The sequence below is a fragment of the Trichosurus vulpecula genome, chromosome 2 (genome assembly GCF_011100635.1).
Source record: "Trichosurus vulpecula isolate mTriVul1 chromosome 2, mTriVul1.pri, whole genome shotgun sequence".
Classification (NCBI taxonomy): Eukaryota; Metazoa; Chordata; class Mammalia; order Diprotodontia; family Phalangeridae; genus Trichosurus; species Trichosurus vulpecula.
The window spans coordinates 90,195,605-90,215,799 of NC_050574.1; the positions used below are offsets into that span (position 1 = coordinate 90,195,605).

Here is a 20,195-nt window from a genome sequence, read left to right on the forward strand (position 1 = left end):
CAAGTCTTTTTGAGTCTACCATCACAACATTTCATGTTCACCCTCTTCTCTCCACTCACCTGGCCACTACAGTAGTTTAGGCCCTCATCACCTTTTACCTGGACTACTGTAATAGCCTCCTAATTGGCCTTCCTGCTTCTAGTATCTCTCTTCTCCATACCATCATTCACAGAAATGACAAAAATAATCTTCCTAAGGTACATATCTGACCAAGTTACTTTCCTGTTCAAAGTATTAGTGGCTTCCTACTTGTTGTTCAATAGAGTCTGAATCTTTGTGACCCCATCTGGGATTTTCTTGGCAAAGAAAACTGGTGTGGTTTACCATTTCCTTCTCCAGATCATTTTATAGATGAGGAAACTGAGGCAAACAGCTAAGTGATTTGCCCAGGGTCACACAGCTAGTAAGAATCTGAGGCCAGATTTCAACTCAGGAACACGAGTCTTCCTGACTCCAGGTTTAGCACCATATCCATTGCACCACCTAGCTGCTTCTTTAAAAAAAATGCAAACTCTCAGTCTGAAACTTAAGGCTCTCCATAATCCAGATTCAAATCATCTTTCCAAACTTATTTCATACTATTCCCCTTCATGCACTTTACTTTCAGTTAAAATGGCATGCTAGCTAAATTCAGCTTTCTATCTACCATTTTTGTGCATTCTCATTGGCTGTGTCCCACATTGCTGGAATGTAGGATTTGGCACTTTCACTGCTGTGGCCTGGGTTCAATTCCCAGTCAGGGAACCATATGAAGAGGTCAGGGAACCATGTTTTTAGGGGTGCTCAAGACCCCAAAATACCAACATGCTGGGGCCTGCTCGAATGAATTCGACTCAAGCCTTCTCACAGCCAAAGACAAAGCTTATTACAGATTTGCCATACTGGACTGTCTTAAGAAATTTCACCCTCTCTGATGCTCATTTCCACAAGTGGGCCAGATGGCCAGATTCCATCTGAGGTAGATAGAATCTGGGCACCTTCATGGAGGCAAGATGAAACTTATACACACAAACATTATGGGAGGGATCTAGCATGGTCCTGGGGTGATGGGAGGAGGAGTTTAGGGAGGATCTTGAGGAGCAGTCTAAGGAGAAAGTTGATGGGATTGGGATGAAGTCAGACTCCAGGAACTAAGAGAATGGATTAAGGGTGGGAAGTAGCTGAAGGCTACCTGGAGATAACAGACAATAGTTTATGGGTAACAGATTTGGGCATAGACACTTTGACAAGATCAAGGGTGGAAACTAGCCAGACAATGGAGGGCTAGCCTAGGTTAGAATAACCTAGCAGAGAGATTTGGGCCTAGCAACAGCAAAAGGCTTATGCCCTCAGGCAAATACCTCATCTAGTGGGAGTATTTCCATCCAGTGGATGTACTGTTACTAAGTAGTAACTGTACTATACTATTTAGTATTTCCATCCAGTGGATGTACTATCACTAAGTAGTAACTGTGCTATACTATTTAGTATTTCCATCCACTGGATGTATTGTTACTAAATAGTAACTGTTTCTCTTTTGGCCAGGAACCCTGAGGGTCTTCCCCTCCCAGTTTGATTTTTTTTTCCTGAGTTTTGATTAAAGGGGCCATCCCTTGATTAACTTCTTAAAGAGGCCTGTTCACTGAATGGGCTTTACCTCATGCAAAGTGAGAACCTGAAAAGACCTTAGCCTGAAAGGGCCAGGGTCTCCTAATGCATCCTGGGCCATCTCCAGTGATCCTAGTGAGTATCAGGCCACTGGACTCAGATGGCTCTGGACGAGAAAGTGAAGCTGGTGACCTTCCACAGCCCTCCCTCACTCAAATCAAAACCAACTGCAAGTCATGTCATCATCTCCCTGATGTCATCATCCTCTTCGAAAATGAAGGACAAACCCAGCAACAATGGTCTTTTAATGTAGAAGCTGCTAGGTCTCATGTCATCCTGATTGTAGCTCCATGGTATTTAAATTATTTTTTTCTTGTTGCCTAAAATATTTTATCCATACCCTGAGAGCTCCGAAACTTGGCTATGATATTCCTGTAAGTTTGCCTCTTGGGGATCTCTTTCAGGTGGTGATCAATGGATCTTTTCTTTTCTTTTTTGCCTTCTTGTTCTAGAACTTCAGGGCACTTTTCTTTAATAATTTCTTGTAATATTGTATCAAGACTTTTTTTTTTTATCTTAACTTTCAGGTAGTCCAACAATTCTTATATTGTCTCTCCTGGATCTGTTCTCCAGATCAGTTGTTTTTCTACAGAGGTGTTTCATATTCTCTTCTATTGTTTCATTCTTTTGTTTTATTATTTCTTAATATTTTATAAGATTAGCTTCCCCTTACCCAATTCTAATTTTCAAGGAGTTACTTTCTTCCTTAAGTTTTTGGATCTCTTTTTTAAATTGGTTGACTTTCTTTTCATAATTTTCTTGAATTGCTTTTATTTTTTTCCTAATTTTTCCTCATTTTCTCTTATTTTATTTTTTTGGAGTCCTTTATAAGTTCTTCCAAGAACTCTTTTTGAACTTGCAACCATTTGATGGCTCACTTTGAAAAAGGAGTGTTTTTTTTTTAACTTCACTATCTTCCTCTGACTATGAACCCAGATGTTCTCTCTCGCCATAGTGGCTGTCTATGGTTGAATTCTTTCTCCTTTGCTTTCTCATTTTTATTTTTATTTTGTTTTTATTTTTAGCAGCCTATTATGACAATCAGGTTCTAGTGCTGAGGTGTAGGGAATGGTGCACCAGGCCTCAGGTCCTTCTTACTTTTATTTTCTGAGCTCTATTGCAGGGCCCAACTTCGGGCCTTACTCTCCACCCCTAAGCCATGGCTGTGGAACAACCCCCCATCCTCACTTTTCCACAAAGTTCTTTCTCCCTGTAGTCCCCCAGTGGCTGCAAACTTTGGTTCTCCCCTCTGCCTTGGAACCAAAACCAGGGACTCTGCTCTCCGGCAAGTGCCACAGCCAGCAGGGTTCCTGCTCCTCTGTTACTGCATTCACTGGTCATGCGATCATTCCTTCTTGCCCACAGCTGCAGCCTGGACTGTGTCTGGTTAACACAGCTGGGCCTGGCAGCTTGAGACAGCAGGAAGTCCTTCAATCTTTCCCTGCTCAGCTGTCCAACTCCCATGCTGTCCATGAAATGAAACTTCCTGAGGCCAAGGATGTGGCCTGATGTAGCTACCCCCAGAGCTGGTTGTTTGCTGATTCAGTGGAGTCTGCCTAGAGGTATTTACACCTCACTCAGGCCAAACCTCCACCCCTGGAGGTGGGGTCTTTCCTGGGGTCCTCTCAAATTGGCTTAGGAGGAAAACCACTTTACCTCAATTTTTATTTATTTCTGCCACTCTATATTCACTTTGAGGTGATGTTCTGTCTTGTTTGTGGAGGAAATTTGAAGAGCCTGGAATTTTCTAACCTACTCTGTCATCTTCCCAGGGTCCTCTATCACAATTTTTGTGTGAAAATCATTGTTGGTGATATTTAATAACAAATTTACATACTCCCATGCATTTTTCCATTGACCTTCCATTTGCTATAATTTAGATTCTTCAGAAATTATGGTATCCCATAATTCTTGTTTATATATTAGATCTAAGAGAATATTAGTGTCAAAAAGTTGAGCTTCGGTGTTTTTGTCATGAACTCCCAGTTCTAAGTCAAAAGTCCACCGAACATTGGGGGAGGGGGTTCCCTTATTTTCCCCTAATACTGCTACAAGTAGAGAGCCCTGGGCTTTAGCTCCAGTTGTCCCTCACTCTTGCCATGTGACTGACAATTTTGTTTTTCACTCAGATTTTCATTTGATGGCATCTTTGACTGCAGTTCTTATTCAAAGCTCCTACATATTTTATGGTACAGTCTGGTCATACTATCATGCACCTCTCCATTACCTTAATGTTGATAATCATCTAGTTCTTCAGAAACTGTAATCCATGTCTTTCAACCATATGACAATGTTGATTGAATATTGATTAAAAAGACAGACTTTGTTTCAACAAGAAGCTTAAAGTTAGTAGCTTTAAGGGAGTTTTAAATTTAATTTGTGGATGGTTAGGCCAAACTCTTTGGGGTAGTTATGAATCTGTTCCAGGATACTTGGCAGGGTGTAAAAGCTTAATGTAACCAGTTTAATATCATCCACAAACAGGATCTTCTAGAGGACCTCACCAACCATAAGAAATCCTGCCCACCTTTGTTTGGACTCTATATGAAAAGGATTTTATTAAGCACCAAGACACTTTAAAGTATTTTATCAGTAAGGCAATAAACACAACATCAACCATAATCATGAATATGCCTATGTAGTTCTGTATCACAAAGTATGAGAGACTCTCCATAAAGAAGGCAGAAGAAGTATAGCATTTATTCAGATACCAGAAAACCATATCCCATAACCAAATGTTCCACTCCCACAGCCAGTCAGCCCACTTTATCATAACAGCAAGGAACTTAAAACACCATATCACAGCCTAGAACCTTGCCATCCCAAAACCTCTCTGATCCCCTAATGGGGTCTTCCCCAAAACAAACTCACAGTATAGCTAAGTCAACCTGTTCAGTTCTAACTATCAGGAGGGCAGCCATTAGCAGCCATAACTGCGCTCGCTCTCTCTCTCTCTCAGCATTTCCTGTGACATAACTTCCTTGTCCTGTCAGGAAGCTCCTCCTACCATGTAGCTTAGGCTTCCTGTGACATAAGCAGGTCACATGGCCTATTAACAGGTAGGAAAGATCTTCAAATCTAAATTGTTACTACAAGTATCTTTAACAAAATCTATAGTAATGCAAAAAGAACTGGTTTAACTATCCACCCTTCAAATATAGATTGACAGATAAATGCATATCACTCTTCAAATCAAGAAGTAGTATGGCATATTGGATAAAGCACTATACTGTAGTCAAAAGACATGTGCTTGAATCCTGCCTTAAATTCTTAAGTATTTGTGTGATTTTAGAAAATTTACAGTAACTCTGAGTTTATGTCATCATTTGTAAAACAAAGACAATATATTTTGCTGTCTACCTCACAGGGTTATTATGAGGAAAATTATTTACAAACCTTAAAGCTCCATGTAAATGATTATATTTTATTCACATTTAAAGATACATCATAATATGATATTCAATGGAATAATTTAGTCCATATATACAAATATACATATACATACACAAATATACATATGTACATATATACATAGATGCACAGATAGACAAATAGACAGATATAGATGATCTTGACCAGGCACTACAGATGGTCAATAAGTTGGGCCCACAATTGAGTAGAAAAAAATCTTTACATATACAGTAGTAGATACTAAATATTTACTTAACTAAGGGATTGGAGCTATAGGACTTAAACAAACTTAAACATAGGACTGCAAACGAAAAAGCTTTCCAGAACCTAAAGAGTTTAGTCACATTATGATTTCATTCTTTTGTTTAATGCATCCGTGTTTATCAGTATAGCGCACAAACTCATATTCAAAATTGGAGAAGAGAAATTTTAGTACAATGGGGTGTAGTAGGTGAACTGGGTAGCCTCTGAATCAGTGTTGGTGACTTGGTATTCAAAATACCATAGCATTAAGCTTCCACCTTTGGAAACACAGAGATAAATGGAAGAAATGAACATCCTGAAGTAGTACCAAGATGTAAACAGAACAGCAGGCAGTAATTGCTCTACTTTGGCAAAAGGTTGGTGTTGATGCTTTTTCCTTCTCTGGCATCCTTCCTCTAGAGTTGCTGATCTTTGTTCTAGACTATGTCGTGAGCGCTCTATCTTCTGCTGAAATTAGGCGTGTCCACTAGCTAAATTTTTGTTGTTGTGGGAGACAGGACCTACAATTTCACTGGTGTAGGAAACTCTAAGCAGGAAACTCCTTTTGTTAATATAGACCTAACAGAGTCACTTGGGATTCTGAGAAGTTAAATGACTCACATGGCCAGTTTGTCAGAGAAAGAACTTGACCCCAGCTCCAAGGCCATCTCTCTATCCACTATGCCAAGAACTGAAAGGTTCAATGAAAGGTCTAGAAGCTGCTGAAAGGGGAGAGTAGACACGAAGAGATGTGGTTAGTTTTGAGAAGGTTAATTCATTTTGCGCAACTGTAATCAATATATTAAAATTTTGGTTTTGCCTTTTTCCAAGTAGGGATTCCAAATAATTTTTATGTCACAGACCCCTTTGGCAGTCTGGTGAAGCCTATGGACCCTTTCTCATAATAATTTTTAATAACTTAAAAAAATTTTTTTTGAAGGACATGCTACATTTCAGTTAGGGGTTAGTGAGAATAAAGATGTATTTTTTTCCTAGTTCAGGTACTTCCCTGAAATCTATCCTTTTAGAGGTCTAAGGACCTCAAGAACCCAGCTCTACAGAAAGTTGGGGAAATTGTAAGTACTATGTTTTATAATTTAGTACATGGATAGAAGGGGAAAAAAAGGAAGCAAAATGGTCCAAAACCACTAATGCTAACCACAGTTAAGAGAGAAAGAGGCTTTAAATTGCAGAAGTGGAAATAGGCACCGGAGTAGTTTAATTTATTCTACTTGAACTATGTATAGAAATAGACTAAGGATAAGGACTGATACAGGGAACTCCAGGGTGAGGAAATGCCCTCTACTCATGCCAAAAAGAGATCCTGAGCAATCTTTCCCACTTTATACATGGGGGAGGGGAGGGCAAAAGAAGGGCCGGTAGGAAGAGTGGGAATAAAATGTACTTTTCCAAGTCACAGAAGTGAGAATAAGCAGGACAATTAAACTACCAATAAACAGGCCTGATGAGAATGTTTTTCTTCTGAGTAATAAAAAGGAGGAGAGGTTGGATAGGTGTGAGGTGTGGAGTATAGGCAGGAGTGGAGAATCCAACAGTAGTAAGGGAAAGCCGAGGGTCAAGAAATGAATGACGAAATTCCCTCAAATCTGCATCCCCCGGATAAGATTACCAGTGCACATGCGGGTAAACCAGCCCCCCCTCCCCACTCACTACGGGTCAATAAGCCGAGGCCGCATTACCACACATGCGCAATGTCTCGAGCCTGCCTTCAGCCCTCAGTCCCTTAGAAAGGCTAGGAGCTTTCTTCCGCCAGGCTTTCAAACTCCCGCCTCACTAATACCCGCATCCTGCTGCCTGGGGCCGCGCAGGCGCAGGAAGAAAGGTTATTCTGAGCCGGGCTCAGCGCCTCTCGGGCGCTGCTCGGGCTGACGTTAGCCAGGCAGTTGCAGGGACACAACGCGTCTTCTGGCCTGGACCGGCGGCCGCAGCACGGAGGCACAGGAGCGCATCGAGCCGGCGGAGGCAGGCGGCGGCGCCGCCGCCCCCCCGGCCGCTGCTCCCCCGGCGCCACCGCTCACCCTACTGGTCATGCAGCCCTGCGGCGGGCCAGAGGAGGCGCCGGCGGGCGCCATCCTGCGGCCGATCCCCGCTCCGGCGGCCTCGTCGACCCCGATCCCGGGGGGCGGCAGCGCCGCCGGCAACCTCACGCCCCTGTGTGAAGTGGCAGGAGATGCCGAGGACGAGGCCGCCGAGGACGAGGCGGACCTGCTGGACACCTCCGACCCTCCGGGGGGTGGCGAGAGCACCGCCAGCCTGGAGGAACTGGAGGACGAGGAGACGCACTCGGGCGGCGAAGGCGGCCGGGCGTCCGCCGGGGCCGCGGGCGGGGGCGATGAGGGCAGCGTGAGCAAAACGTGCATCTACGAGGGCTGCAGCGAGACCACGAGCCAGGTGGCCAAGCAGCGCAAGCCGTGGATGTGCAAGAAGCACCGCAACAAGATGTACAAGGACAAGTACAAGAAGAAGAAGAGCGATCAGGCCTTGAGCTTGGCCGGCACCGGGGCCGCCGCCGGCGGAGGCTCAGGGGGCGGCAGCGCCGGCAGCGTCAAGCTCGAGGTATCCCCGGGCGGCGGGGCGCCGGTACGGGGGCGGGGCGCTTGTGCGTGGAGATGCCCGGCCCCGCGCCAGCCCGGCAGCGGGGCCAGCGACCTCTGCCAAAGTTTATGCTCATGTTTGCAAATTTAGCGCAGTGCCCGCATATAGCAAGCCCTTAATAAATACTTATTGACCGACCTGCAGTGCTGGGGATAGAACGCTGGGCCTGGAGTCAGGAAGACCTGAGTTCAAATTTGGCCTCAGACCCTGACTGTTGGGACCCTTGGGCAAGTCAATTAACTTCTGTCTGCCTCAGTTTCCTCAATTATAAAAGGGTGCTTCCCTGAAAGGATTATTGGGAGGATCAAATGAGATAAAAATTGTAAATCGCTCAGCACAGTGCCTGACATCTCGTAAGCAGTTAGCTATAATTATTATCGGGATGTCCTAGAAGTCTTAGTGCAGATTAAAGGTATAAAAGCTTAAACAGCAACTTAATTGAGCTAAGACTTTTGAGACACCCAGATAATAATAGCACTTACATAACGAAGTGCTTTAAGGTGTACATACGTGATCTCATCTTGATAAAATGGTACAGTGAACAGATTGCTGGACCCACCAGAAAGACCCCAAGTTTAAATCTCCACACTTAATAGCTGTGGAAGCTGCTCGACTGAATCTCTGAAAGTCACTTAATCTTATGAGTGACTGATGCAGCAAGTCACTGCCAGCCTCAGTTTTCTCACCTGTAAAATGGGAGTAATAGCACCCACCTCCCAGGGTTATCGAGCTGATCAAATGAGATAATTGTAAGCGCTATATAAAAGTTAGCTATTGTTGTTAAAGCTGTTTACAAATCCTAAAGCACTATATAAATGTTATGTAGTATTATAGCCATGGAGTGTGTGACAAAGGAAAACAAATATTCACCTGGGGAGAAGGGGTATGAGCATGCAGAATATATTGGGCAGATTATGATGAGTCTAATTAATTATTGAAGGGGTGAGCTGGTGGCCTGTGGAAAATCAAGTACAACTGACATGTTGGAAGTCTTATTGTCTTCTTTTTTCTCCCAGAGAAAAAGCATTTCAGGCACAAATATCTCAAGGTATTTGTATTGTTTGAACTGGGTTGCTATGACAGCTACCAGTTTACCAGAAAGGCTTTTATTCTTTAAGGCAGCAGGTTCATCTGTTCTGTGGAAAGAATAATGCACCGTGAGCTCCTTGAGAGTAGGGACTGTCTTATACTTTTTCTGTTATCCCCAGTGCTTAGCCCAGTGAGTAGCACATAGGTGTTTAATAAATGCTTGTTGACTTAGGACATCTATAGCACTTCCCTGACAAAGACTCTATGAGGTAGGAAATGCAGGAACTATGATCTTTACAGGGGAGGAAGCTGAGATGATACTATAGCAATTAAGCTAAGTGGACTGAGAGTTCTTAGAGGCTGGAAGGTAAATGATGACCAGTCCAGAATGTTTGAGATTTCTACAGGTTAAACTAGTTCGTTTTAAAGCTCCCTTCCAGATTGATTTAGGAGATATTTACCTCCCCTTTAGGAGAGGTAGTCAAGTGGAATAGAGTTCTGAACTTGTAATCAGGAATCCTTGGCTTAATGCCTGCCTCAGATAAGTTAGTACCTATGTGACCAGGAGCAAGTCATTGAAAATCTTCAGAACCTCAGGGGATAATACGAAAACATTTGAATCACATTTGCTTTATATAGTCTACAAGGACTTTGAAGACATGGTCCTTCAAAAAGTTCATATCCTTGTTGAGTAGAAAAGATTTATGTCTAAAAATATATCTAACCATACAGGGTAAGATATGCTAGATTTCAAGTTAATGGCAGAGATGTTTAGTTCCAAAGAAAGATCACTGGAAAGTTTTTATGTAGTAGCAGTGAGATTTGAAGATCTTTCGCACCCATTAATAGCCATGTGACCTGCTTACATCAGAGAAAGCCTATGCCAAATGGTAGGAGGAGCTTCCTGACAGGAAAAGGAAGTTATGTCACAGAAAATGCCAAGAGAGAGAAAGATATTATAGCTACTAATGGCCGCCCTCCTGACTGTTAGAACTGAACAGGCTGACTTATCTGTTCTGTGAGTTTGTTTTGGGGAAGACCGCAGCAGGGGGTCGGAGAGGTTTTGGGATGGTAAAGCTCCATGTTGTGATGTTATGTATGGAATGTTTTACTGCTGTGGTAGACTGGATAAATAGCTTGGGATATGGTTCTCTGGTGTCTGAATAAAAGGTTTACTTTTTCTACATTCTATGTGGAGAGTCTCGTATACTTTGTGATACAGAACTGTGTAGGCATTTTGACAGTTATCATCTATGTTGTTACTGTTTCATTATGGGAGGCACCATGGAAAAGGTGACCCTTGGACTTAGGATTTGTAGGATGGGTAGGATGCAGATTGGTAGCACAGAGGTAGGCATATAGACAAAGTCAGGAGAAGGACATGGGCAAAGCTGAAGTGATAGTGAAAAGTTTGTGCAGGGCGTAATGTCTAGATCTAGTCCCACCCTCTCATTTTGATTATGAGGGCACAGGTGCAAAATTCCCTTCTACAATAGTAGAAGAGAAATGTCTTCACATTCAAAAATAAAGGGTTGGAGTAGGTCTGTGTGTGTGTGTATATATATATATATGTATCTTATCAATCTATCATATATCTGTATATCTTATCTATATATATATATATATATATATATATATCTTATACTCTCATAAGATTGGTGTCAGATTGTGTAGGGGTACCATGTAATATAATGTTTAGATTTGACTGCGGGTGCTAGGAAATAGGCCAGACTATAAACGAAAAAGGTTAATTTAAAAAAAAAATTTATTGTATCATTAACTTTAGGAAAGCACAGACGGCTCAGCATCCACTGGAAAACAAAGGAGTGGTTCTATTGGAGATCGTCCTGCAAGACCTTCTCTCTTAGAGCAAGTGTTAAATCAAAAACGGCTGGTAAATATGATTTCTTTTGTAAAATAGAAACAAATATAAAACATGATTTTTTTTTCTTTTTTGTTTTAACCTTTGAGAGGTAACTGAAGCTTCATAAACTGACACTTAAATTTGTTTTATTTTGACACATGGAACCTTGATATAAGACTATCCTTAAGGACCATGTCAAAGAGTCATATAGGAAAGATAATCTTTAGTGAAGTACTATTTATTCATTAAATCGTTTGGTTATTTGAACAAAATGGAATTCAATGTAAACCTATTATCATGAATTCTACTTTGGTGTTGCTCTAATATTGAGTGCCTTCATTATAAATTTTTACCTAGTTTCAGGAGATACCAATATCTCCCCTTCCAAACTTGCTTTTTCTTTCTGCCTTTTTTTGATGCAGGTGCTACCCTTTTTCCAGACTCCTGGATTTGTAACCTCAGCTCCTCACTCTCCCTTTCTCTACACATCCATTCAGCTTTCAGGTCTTGATATTTCTAGCTCTACAACATCTCTAATGGATCCCTTCTTTTGGCACATTAATTGGCACATTAAGGCCCTTATCACCTGTCACCTACATAATTGCAGTACCCTCCTAATTGGTCTCCCTGCCTCAGGTTTTCTGCTTCAGTCCATCTTCTAATACTGCTGACAAAATGATTTTCTTTAAGTTCATATTTGACTATATCACTTTCCTAATTCTTTGGTTCCACCATTGCCTATAAGAACAACTCTTATGTTTCACTTTTAAAGTCTTTCACAATTTGGCCCCAGTCTTTTTCCAGCCATTGTATATTACTTTCCCTCCTGCACTCCCCAATCTAGCCAAACTGGATGTGACATTCTCCCTTGTTTGTGCCTTTGTACTTGGTGTCTCTTAACCCTAGAATTCACTCCCTCTTCACTATTACCTCATAGAATCCCTCCATTACTTCAAGACGCAATTCAGAAACTACCTTCTACATAAGCTTAGCATGATCCTCCGAATTGCTAGTGTCATCCTTTCCAAACTACCTCGTTGATGTAACTACTTTGTATTTATTCTCTTCAGATTTTTTTGTGTACACTTATTTATTTGTTGTCTCCCTTGTTAGAATGTAAAGTCTTTGAGGGAAGAGATTATTTCTTTGAATTTTGATCTCTGTTGCCTGACCCACAGTAGAAGCTTAATCCGTGCTTGCTGATTGATATCATGTACCTTTGACTAGGTCTGGACTAGCCTAAATAATAGTGGGTTTTTCAGAAATGTTCATTTTTACATAGAGAAACTACTATATTGAAACCTTGTTTTGAACTGGTTATTTGCACAGTATTACAAATTAAATTTTGTGTGTAAATTATCTCTTAATCTTCCCAGGTAAAAGTTATTAATGTCCTGTTGGCTCCGAACAATTGACAGTTTTATTTTTGATCCTTAAAGTGGGAAATCAGTGGCATAGGGAGTTGTACATTACAATTTATTTGGAGTAAGCCTCTATTTTTTTTTCCAATCTAACAGGTTTGAATCTCTATATTACTGGAATGTGTTTTTAGAAATGTAGTATTTCTGCATACCCAATGGAACAAGTATAGTTTGCCATAGTGGATGTATAATCCACTATAAGAAACCCTGCAGTGAAATTTAGGAAATAAATATTTAGAGAAAAAAATAGCAATTATTGCTCTTTATTAACAAAAATTTAATATTCACATTAAATGTTAAGTGAATAATCATTTGATGATCTGTTTGAAAATAAGGTTTAGTAATAGGAATTGAATCCCAGGACTAAATTTAAAAGTACCTCTTAAGACTTAAATCTAACACCAGAGTATTTTTATTTTTAGTTCCTGAATTTTATTTATCAGGGTTGTAATAGAACCATCTAGAATGAAGGCATTATCTAATGTTAGAATTGGATGAGACATTAGAGAGCATCTACTCCAGTCACAACCATGTTTTACAGATGATGAAACTCAGATTGAGGCTGTTTTGCCTGTTTTACTAGGACTTATCTAAAGACATAGAGGCCAGTAGAAGAAAACCAGGGCCTCGGTCTTGGTCTGAGACTAGTATTCTTTCCAATGCACCATACTGTTCAACCAGCTATAAAAACTGTAGAAATAATTAGGTTCTGTCCTTCAATTTTTAGTAGTTCTCATTTTATTTTTTTTCCCTGCTACTACGGACCAGCTGTACCTTTAGTATTTTATTCTGCAAGTTTAAGCCTTTTCCACATCTACATAGAGTGCTCATCTCTTAGCACATGAACAAAATATTAAACATTTCTCAGATCAAAAACAGTGTCAAAAGTTTCTTGCTTTTCATACACTGAGAGTCATACACATAACTTCTGTCTTTATTATTCTATGATTTGGTGTCATAACGTGTGCTCAGGGTTTCTGTTTTAATGCAAAGTAGTGACCTTATTAACATACGTACTAATAATTTGAGTTTAGCATCAGCTGTTAAATATAATAAAAAGTTTCATTTATTTATAAGTCTGTTTTATGTTGTGGTTCCTAATATGAAACTATTAAACTGGATGGTGCTAGCTTATTAGTGTTTAAAATGAGCGCATAGATAATCAGTGCATTATACTATGTTTTCTTTCCTTTAAGGCACTATTAAGAAGTCCAGAAGTTGTACAGTTTCTGCAAAGACAGCAACAGCTACTAAATCAACAAGTTTTAGAGCAGAGACAACAACAACAGTTTCCTGGAGCATCAGTGTAAAGGGACTAATTGAGGCTGTCCACAGGTTTAGTATTTCACTGTACTGGCCGAAGATATTTTTATATTGAAGAGAAATAGGTTATAACAGTCAAGTAGAACACATGCATATGATTGTCATAAAACCTTTTCCTAGAAATACATATATTTGTTTTTTGTGATGAGTTCTAGACTTTGTGGGAATCTGGATTTTGAAGAAATCTGGTTCTTTCTTATATTTCCAAAACTTCATTGTTTTAAAAACGTTTTTCAACTTTAATTTTAAAAATACCCCAAATCTCCCAACAAGTTATCAGGCAAAAGATCATAAATATGGTCATTCTTAAGTTTATTATTAATGAAGGAAATGAGATAGTTACTTTCTGTGGAAGTTGTGAAAGTAATAGATATTGATCTTGAACTGTCTAGCCACTGAGTGTGGCAAGATATAGCTTGGACATTCAGGAGGCCTGGGCTCAGGAATAACCTTCTTTATGCTTTTCTACACATTTAAACCTGGAGTTAATAAGGAAGCAAATATAGTGTGCGTGTATACTATATGTAGGAAGAAGGGTAGTAATTATCAGCTGTTCTATGAGACTGACGTGTGCCCCCATCTTCATAAATGTCCTACTGTAACAAGAAGATGATTTCATGAAAGAAATTGGAATGAAGAAAATACAGAAGAAACTGCTTGATTACATTACCTAACACCACATTGTCTATTGCATGTCAGGTATTAAATGTGATCTCTGTGGAAGCAGGTATTCTGAAGTGCAGAATGTATAGTGAGTGGAGATTGTATCTGATTCACTGTGTTCACCAATTCCCTGATAAAATTGGCACTGATTTTATTATCACTCATTTTTTTCATTGGAAAACTCTGAGAAAAGGAGGAAGAACTCCCTGTATGTTGTGAATTATTAAAAAACTATCGAGCCATTTCAAGATGGTTACTATTGAATAGATGCCCAAAGAATGAAGTGACGTACTGTAATCTTTTCTTCTAAGATAACAAAACTCAAACATATCTAATCATAGCACCCAGAAGAATGTCAGAGTCAAATGTGTACCCAGCTGGGTTGTGTGGAAGCATGTTTGTCGTTTGTAAGATGGTTTTTAAGCCACGGCCTCTACAGACAAAGCTCTCTGATAAGCATTCAAAGAGCATTCTAATTCAGTTTATGTGTATGGGCTTTATAACTATAGATTGGTGCAAAAAATAATAAAATAAAAATTTGTGTACTTTTGAGTTGTAATTTATTCATATACTTAGATGCTTTAATCTGTAGAGGGGATTAGGTTATATTGTTCATTTATTGTCACGCTGGCATATGACCCTAGTTTATGCCTTTGATCTACTTGGTCAGGAAACCCAAACCTGTGTTGAAGTTTAAGAATTGAAGATAAGTTCTGCTTCTTCAGCTAGAAAGGGGAAAGGGGCTGTACATTTGAGACCTGAGTAAAAAAAAGGGGCTTAAAAGATTTAGATATTAAGATATAATTCATGCTGCTATTAAGAATCAGGTGGTAAGAGTTATATACTGGAATACATGCCCTGGGATAGAACAGACAGATAAGAAGACTGAAAGTAATGGTGAGGGAAAAAAGTAGGTTTAAGAAAAGAAGGGCAAAGGAACAGAAGAAAAAAATATAACCAGATAAAGGTATTTTGGGATTCTTAGATATGAAAGTGGAACACTTGTGGGTGATAGCAGAATGAAGGGAAATACCTCTGTGAAAGCTGAGGTGGAGTTAAGGAGTAGGTCATGGCAGTTGAGTAGATGGAAGAACTGGGGTTATGGTATCTGAGGGAACAGTAACATATATTCTGAAATATTCTATTATGAGGGCAGGAGTTGAGGTGGAAAGGAAGGCCATGAACCAAGCACTGAATCATTGAAAGTATCTCATCACTCAACTGAAACTATTAGCTCCTAAGTTATCAATAATCTCATGGCTTTTTCTGAATCCTCATCCTTCTTGACCTCTATTCAGCCTCAACCACTATCACCCTCTTCTGCATACTTCCCTAGGCCTTAATGCCTCTGTTTTATCCTTGGCTCTTTTACCTAACTGACTTCCCCATTTCAGTATCCTTTGCTGGATATTCACTCACTAATCTTGGGTGTCCCCCAAGGGGCTGTGCTCCGTTCTTTTCTCTATAATGTCTCACTTGGTGATTTCATCAACTTCTGTGGGTTTAATTATCTCTGTGCAAATGAATCTCATCTATTTTTCCATCCCTAACCTCTCTTCTGACCTACAGTCTCACATCACCAAATGCCTATTGGACATTTTGAACTGGATGTCTCATAGACATCTTAAACTCAACCTGTCTAAAAGAGACCTCATCTTTCTTCCAAAACCCTCTCTTTCTAATTTCTCTATTACTCAAGGTCAGTCACTGAGGGTCACAACCTTTATGTCATCTTCAACTCCTTCACCCTCACTCTACATATTCAATCTTCTGTCAACAATCATACTGTTTCCTGCTGTGCACCATCTCATAGATGCCTCCTCTACTCACATAGCTGTCACCTTCGTGCAGACTCCCACCACCGCACACGTAGACTGTTGCAATAGCCTGCTGACTGGTCTCCCTGCCTCAAGGCTCTCCCCACTTCCATCCATCCTCCACTCAGCTACAAAGTGATCATCCTTAAGCACAGGTCTGACCTTGTCACCTCCTCCCTAGTCAGTAATTTCCAGAAGGAAACATAGGTATTCCTACACCTGATTCCCACACACTCTGTGACAACCATAACACTGTCCTTCCTACTGGCATACAACACTCCTCCTGACTACATTTTCACTGGTTGTTCCCTTGTGTCTGGGATCCTCTGGCTTCCTTCATGAATCAGGCTCATATCCTACCTTCCACAGGAGATCTTTCTCTGTCAGGGTCCCCCTGCCCCCTACAGCTGCTAGTGCCTGTCCTCTAAGATTACTTCCCATTTACCTCATATATATTGCCTTGTGTTTATGTAAATACTTGTTTGCATCTTGTCTCCTCCATTAGAATGTGAACTCTTTGAGGGAAGGAGCCCAAGATTTGGCACAGCACCCAGCTCACAGTAAGTGCCTAATAAATGGTTGTTTTTCAGATTGCTCTACAAAAATGATTCTTCAAGTTTGAAATTTCAGCAGCAATCATTAAGTGTGCTAGCAGTGAAGATTTTTACTTTTGATTTTTTTTTTTACCAATTTTATGGGTATAAGATTGTACCTCAAAATTGTTTTATTTTTCATCTCTTTGATTATAATCAACATTGAGAATTTTTTCAAGTGGTTATTGACAATTTGTGTTTCTTTTGAAAAAATGATGCATATTCTTTGACCTCTGGTAACCATGGTGGCGTATGCCTACAGTCCCGGTTACTGGGGAGACGGAAGTTAACAGATTCCTTGAGCTTGGGAGTTCTGAGCTTCAGAATTGGGCTATGCCAATTATGCATCTGCACTAAGTTTGGCATTAATAGAGTGGGTCTTCATGGGGACTTGGGGAGGAGTGGTGCCATTTGGTTGCTTAAGGAGGGGCAAACCAGCCTAGGTCACAAACAAAGTCCCCATCTCAATCAGAGTGGCAAAGGCCCTAGTACTTCCAGGCTAGTAGAGATAAGGTCTTTTTTTAAAAAAGATTCCTTATATTTTTAGATGTCAAACTTTTACATATAATATTTGTTCTAAATATTTTCCCAATCTATTTTTTCTTTTTATTTTAATTATATATATTTTTGTTGTACAGAAATGTTTTCTTTTCATATAATCAAGCACATTTATCTTCTCTCCAGTAATTATTTTTGTTGAGTTGAAAAAAAAAATCTAACCTCCACAATTGAAATACTTTATTCCATTTTCTTTCTTCATTTTTATAATTCTGTGCAGGAAAGTATGGTCCAAAATATAGATTTTTTCCTGACAGATTACCAACTAATGTTCCAAATATGTTTGTTAAATAATTCTGTGCTAAGTTTATTTTTTCTATATGTTTATCAAACACTAAACTTTTGTATAGTGTATTTATTCTATTCCATTGCTCTCAAAAAGACCACCTATGCTAGGTACCTCCACTTCTCACTCTTCTTAACCCCTTACAATCTGGCTTCACCCCTTATCATTCCATCACAGCTACTTTGCTCAGTTATTTGTGATCCCTTCATTGCCATACCCAGTGACCTTTTCTCTGTTCTCAGTCTCCTTGACTTCTCTGCAGGCTTTGACACTGTTGATCACTCTCTCTTCCTTGACACTCTCTTGCCTTTAGGTTTTTACGATATCACTCTCTCCTGGTTCTCCTCTCTGCCGTCTCCTTTGCTGGATCCTCATCCAGATCACATCCTCTAACCCGAGGTGTCCCTCAGGGTTCTGTACTCTTCTCTTCTCCCTCTATACTGCTTCACTTGGTGATCTCATCAGCTCCCATGGATTTAATCGCCATAACTATGCTGATGATTTTCTCATCTCCCTGTCCTGTCCCAAACTCTCTGCTGACCTCCAATCTGACACCTCCAACCACCTTTAAGACATTCTGAACTGGATATCCAGTGCATCTTAAATTCATGTCTAAAACAGAATGAATTATCTTTTTCCCTTAAACTCTACGGGCCTCCTATCTTCCCTATTACTGTAAAGGGACACACCAGCCTCCCAGTCCCACAGGCTTGCAAGTAGGAGTCGTCCTGGACTCTTCACTCTCTCACCCCTCATATCCAAGCTGTTACCTAGGCCTGTCAATTTCACCTTCATAATATCTCTCAAATATTCTCCCTTTTCTCCTTTGAGACTGCCACCACTCTGATCTCCTCACACCTGTATTATTGTAGTAGCCTGCTCTCCAGTCTCTGCCCACTCCAATCCAGGCTCCATTCAGCAACTAAAGTGATTTTCCTAAAGTAGAGGTACGATTGTTGTCACCCCCTGCCTTCACCCTCCCTACTCAATCTCCTATGGCTTCTTATTGCTTCCAGAATCAAATACAAAATATTCTAGCATTCGTTACCCTACATTACCTAGGCCCCTCCTACCTTTCCAGTCTTCTTATACCTTAGCCTTAGATCCAGTGATACTGTCCTCCTGACTGCTTCACTAACAAGATACTCTTTATGACTCCAGACATATTCTCTGGCTATCCCTCATACTTGGAATGCTCTCCTCCTTCTGCTTGGACTACTGACCTCTCTGCTTCCTTTAAGTTCCAACTAAAATCCCACCTTCTACAAGAACCCTACCCCAACCTTTCTTAATTCCAGTGCTTTCCTTCTGTTATTTATTTCCTATTTACTCTGCATATAGCTTGTTTTGTGCATATTTGTTTGCATGTTGTCTCCTTCATTAGACTGTAAGCTCCTTTAGGGCAGGGACTGTCTTTTGCCTCTTTTGTATCCCCGTTGCTTAGCCCAGTGTCTGACACATAGCAAGCTCATAATAAATGTTTATTGATTGATTTATTGTTTCTCTTTTCTTAGTAATGCATAGCTTGGGTGATTGATACCTTGTAGTATATTTTACAGTCTGGGGATGTAGGACCATCTTCATCGTTCTCCTCCTCAGTGATATTCTTGTCCACTTGTTTTCCATATAAATTTTGTTGTGAGTTCCATAAGGAAAGCCCTTAGTATTTCACTTATTTCACTAAATATGTAAATTAATTTGGAAAGCACTGACATTTTTACTGTAATATCCAACCTATTACAAACGTCAAATATATCTCCAGTTACTTAAGTCTTCTTTTATTTTGGTCACAATTTTAGTTTTTCTTATGTGGCTCTTGTGTATTTCTAGATAGGTTAGTTCTTAAGTATTCGAAAGTTTCTGTTAATGTAAAAGGTCTTAAAAATTGTTTCTTGATTTTTATTACTAGTAAATAAGAATGCAGATTAATTACGTTGTCTTTTTATTGCTCTTTAGGCTAGTTGTAGATTTAATTTGTCAGAGATGGTTGTGTTTAATGATTTATAGAAAGTAAAGCATCAAGTGAAAGTGTTATCAAAAAGATGAATTGTTTAAAATGTTTTATAACTGCTTAGTATTTGAACTAGTTCATGTTAACTTAAAGTATATTGCTAAAGAATAGGCAAGCTTTTTAGTGCCTAGCATAGTGTTCTGTATTTTGTTTTTGTTTTTTGGGAGGGGAATAAAGATTTTTATTATGCCTCCTCCCTACACCATAAAAAAGTGATCAGTAGGGGGCAGCTAGGTGGCGCAGTGAGTAGAGCACCGGCCCTGGAGTCAGGAGGATCTGAGTTCAAATCCTGTCTCAGACACTTGACATACCAGCTGTGTGACCTTGGGCAAGTCACTTAACCCCAATTGCCCTGCCTTCCCCCAACCCCCCCAAAAAAGTGATCAGTATGGAAAAAAATGCTTTTTCCATTATTTAGCTGAGAATTTCTTTCCATGATTTCTCTCATTAAAGCAGTCCGTTTTCTTCTTACTCAAAAAGGAATATTTACTGCCCCATCCATACCTACATTAGTCAGTAAACATTTTGTTAACTGCCCACTGTGTGCCAGACACTGTGCTAAGTGCTGGAGATAGATACAAAAACAGTCTCTGCCCTCAAGAAGCTCACAGTCTAATGGGGGAAACAACCAGAGAAGAACTATGTACAAACAAGATAAATACAGAATAAATCTGAAACAATCAGCAAAGGAACCACCAGAAGTAAGGGAGACT

The 20,195-nt window shown here is 40.0% G+C and overlaps 1 protein-coding gene across 1 annotated transcript; it reads left to right on the forward strand.

Annotated features, from left to right (window-relative positions):
• The first annotated feature begins 6,939 nt into the window (after positions 1–6,939).
• On the forward strand, positions 6,940–14,780 carry LOC118836670 (regulatory factor X associated protein). Its single transcript, XM_036743898.1, is given in 3 exon segments — positions 6,940–7,878; positions 10,733–10,840; positions 13,428–14,780. Coding segments are annotated over 3 exon segments (1,161 nt in total). The 3' UTR covers positions 13,542–14,780.
• Positions 14,781–20,195: the final 5,415 nt, after the last annotated feature.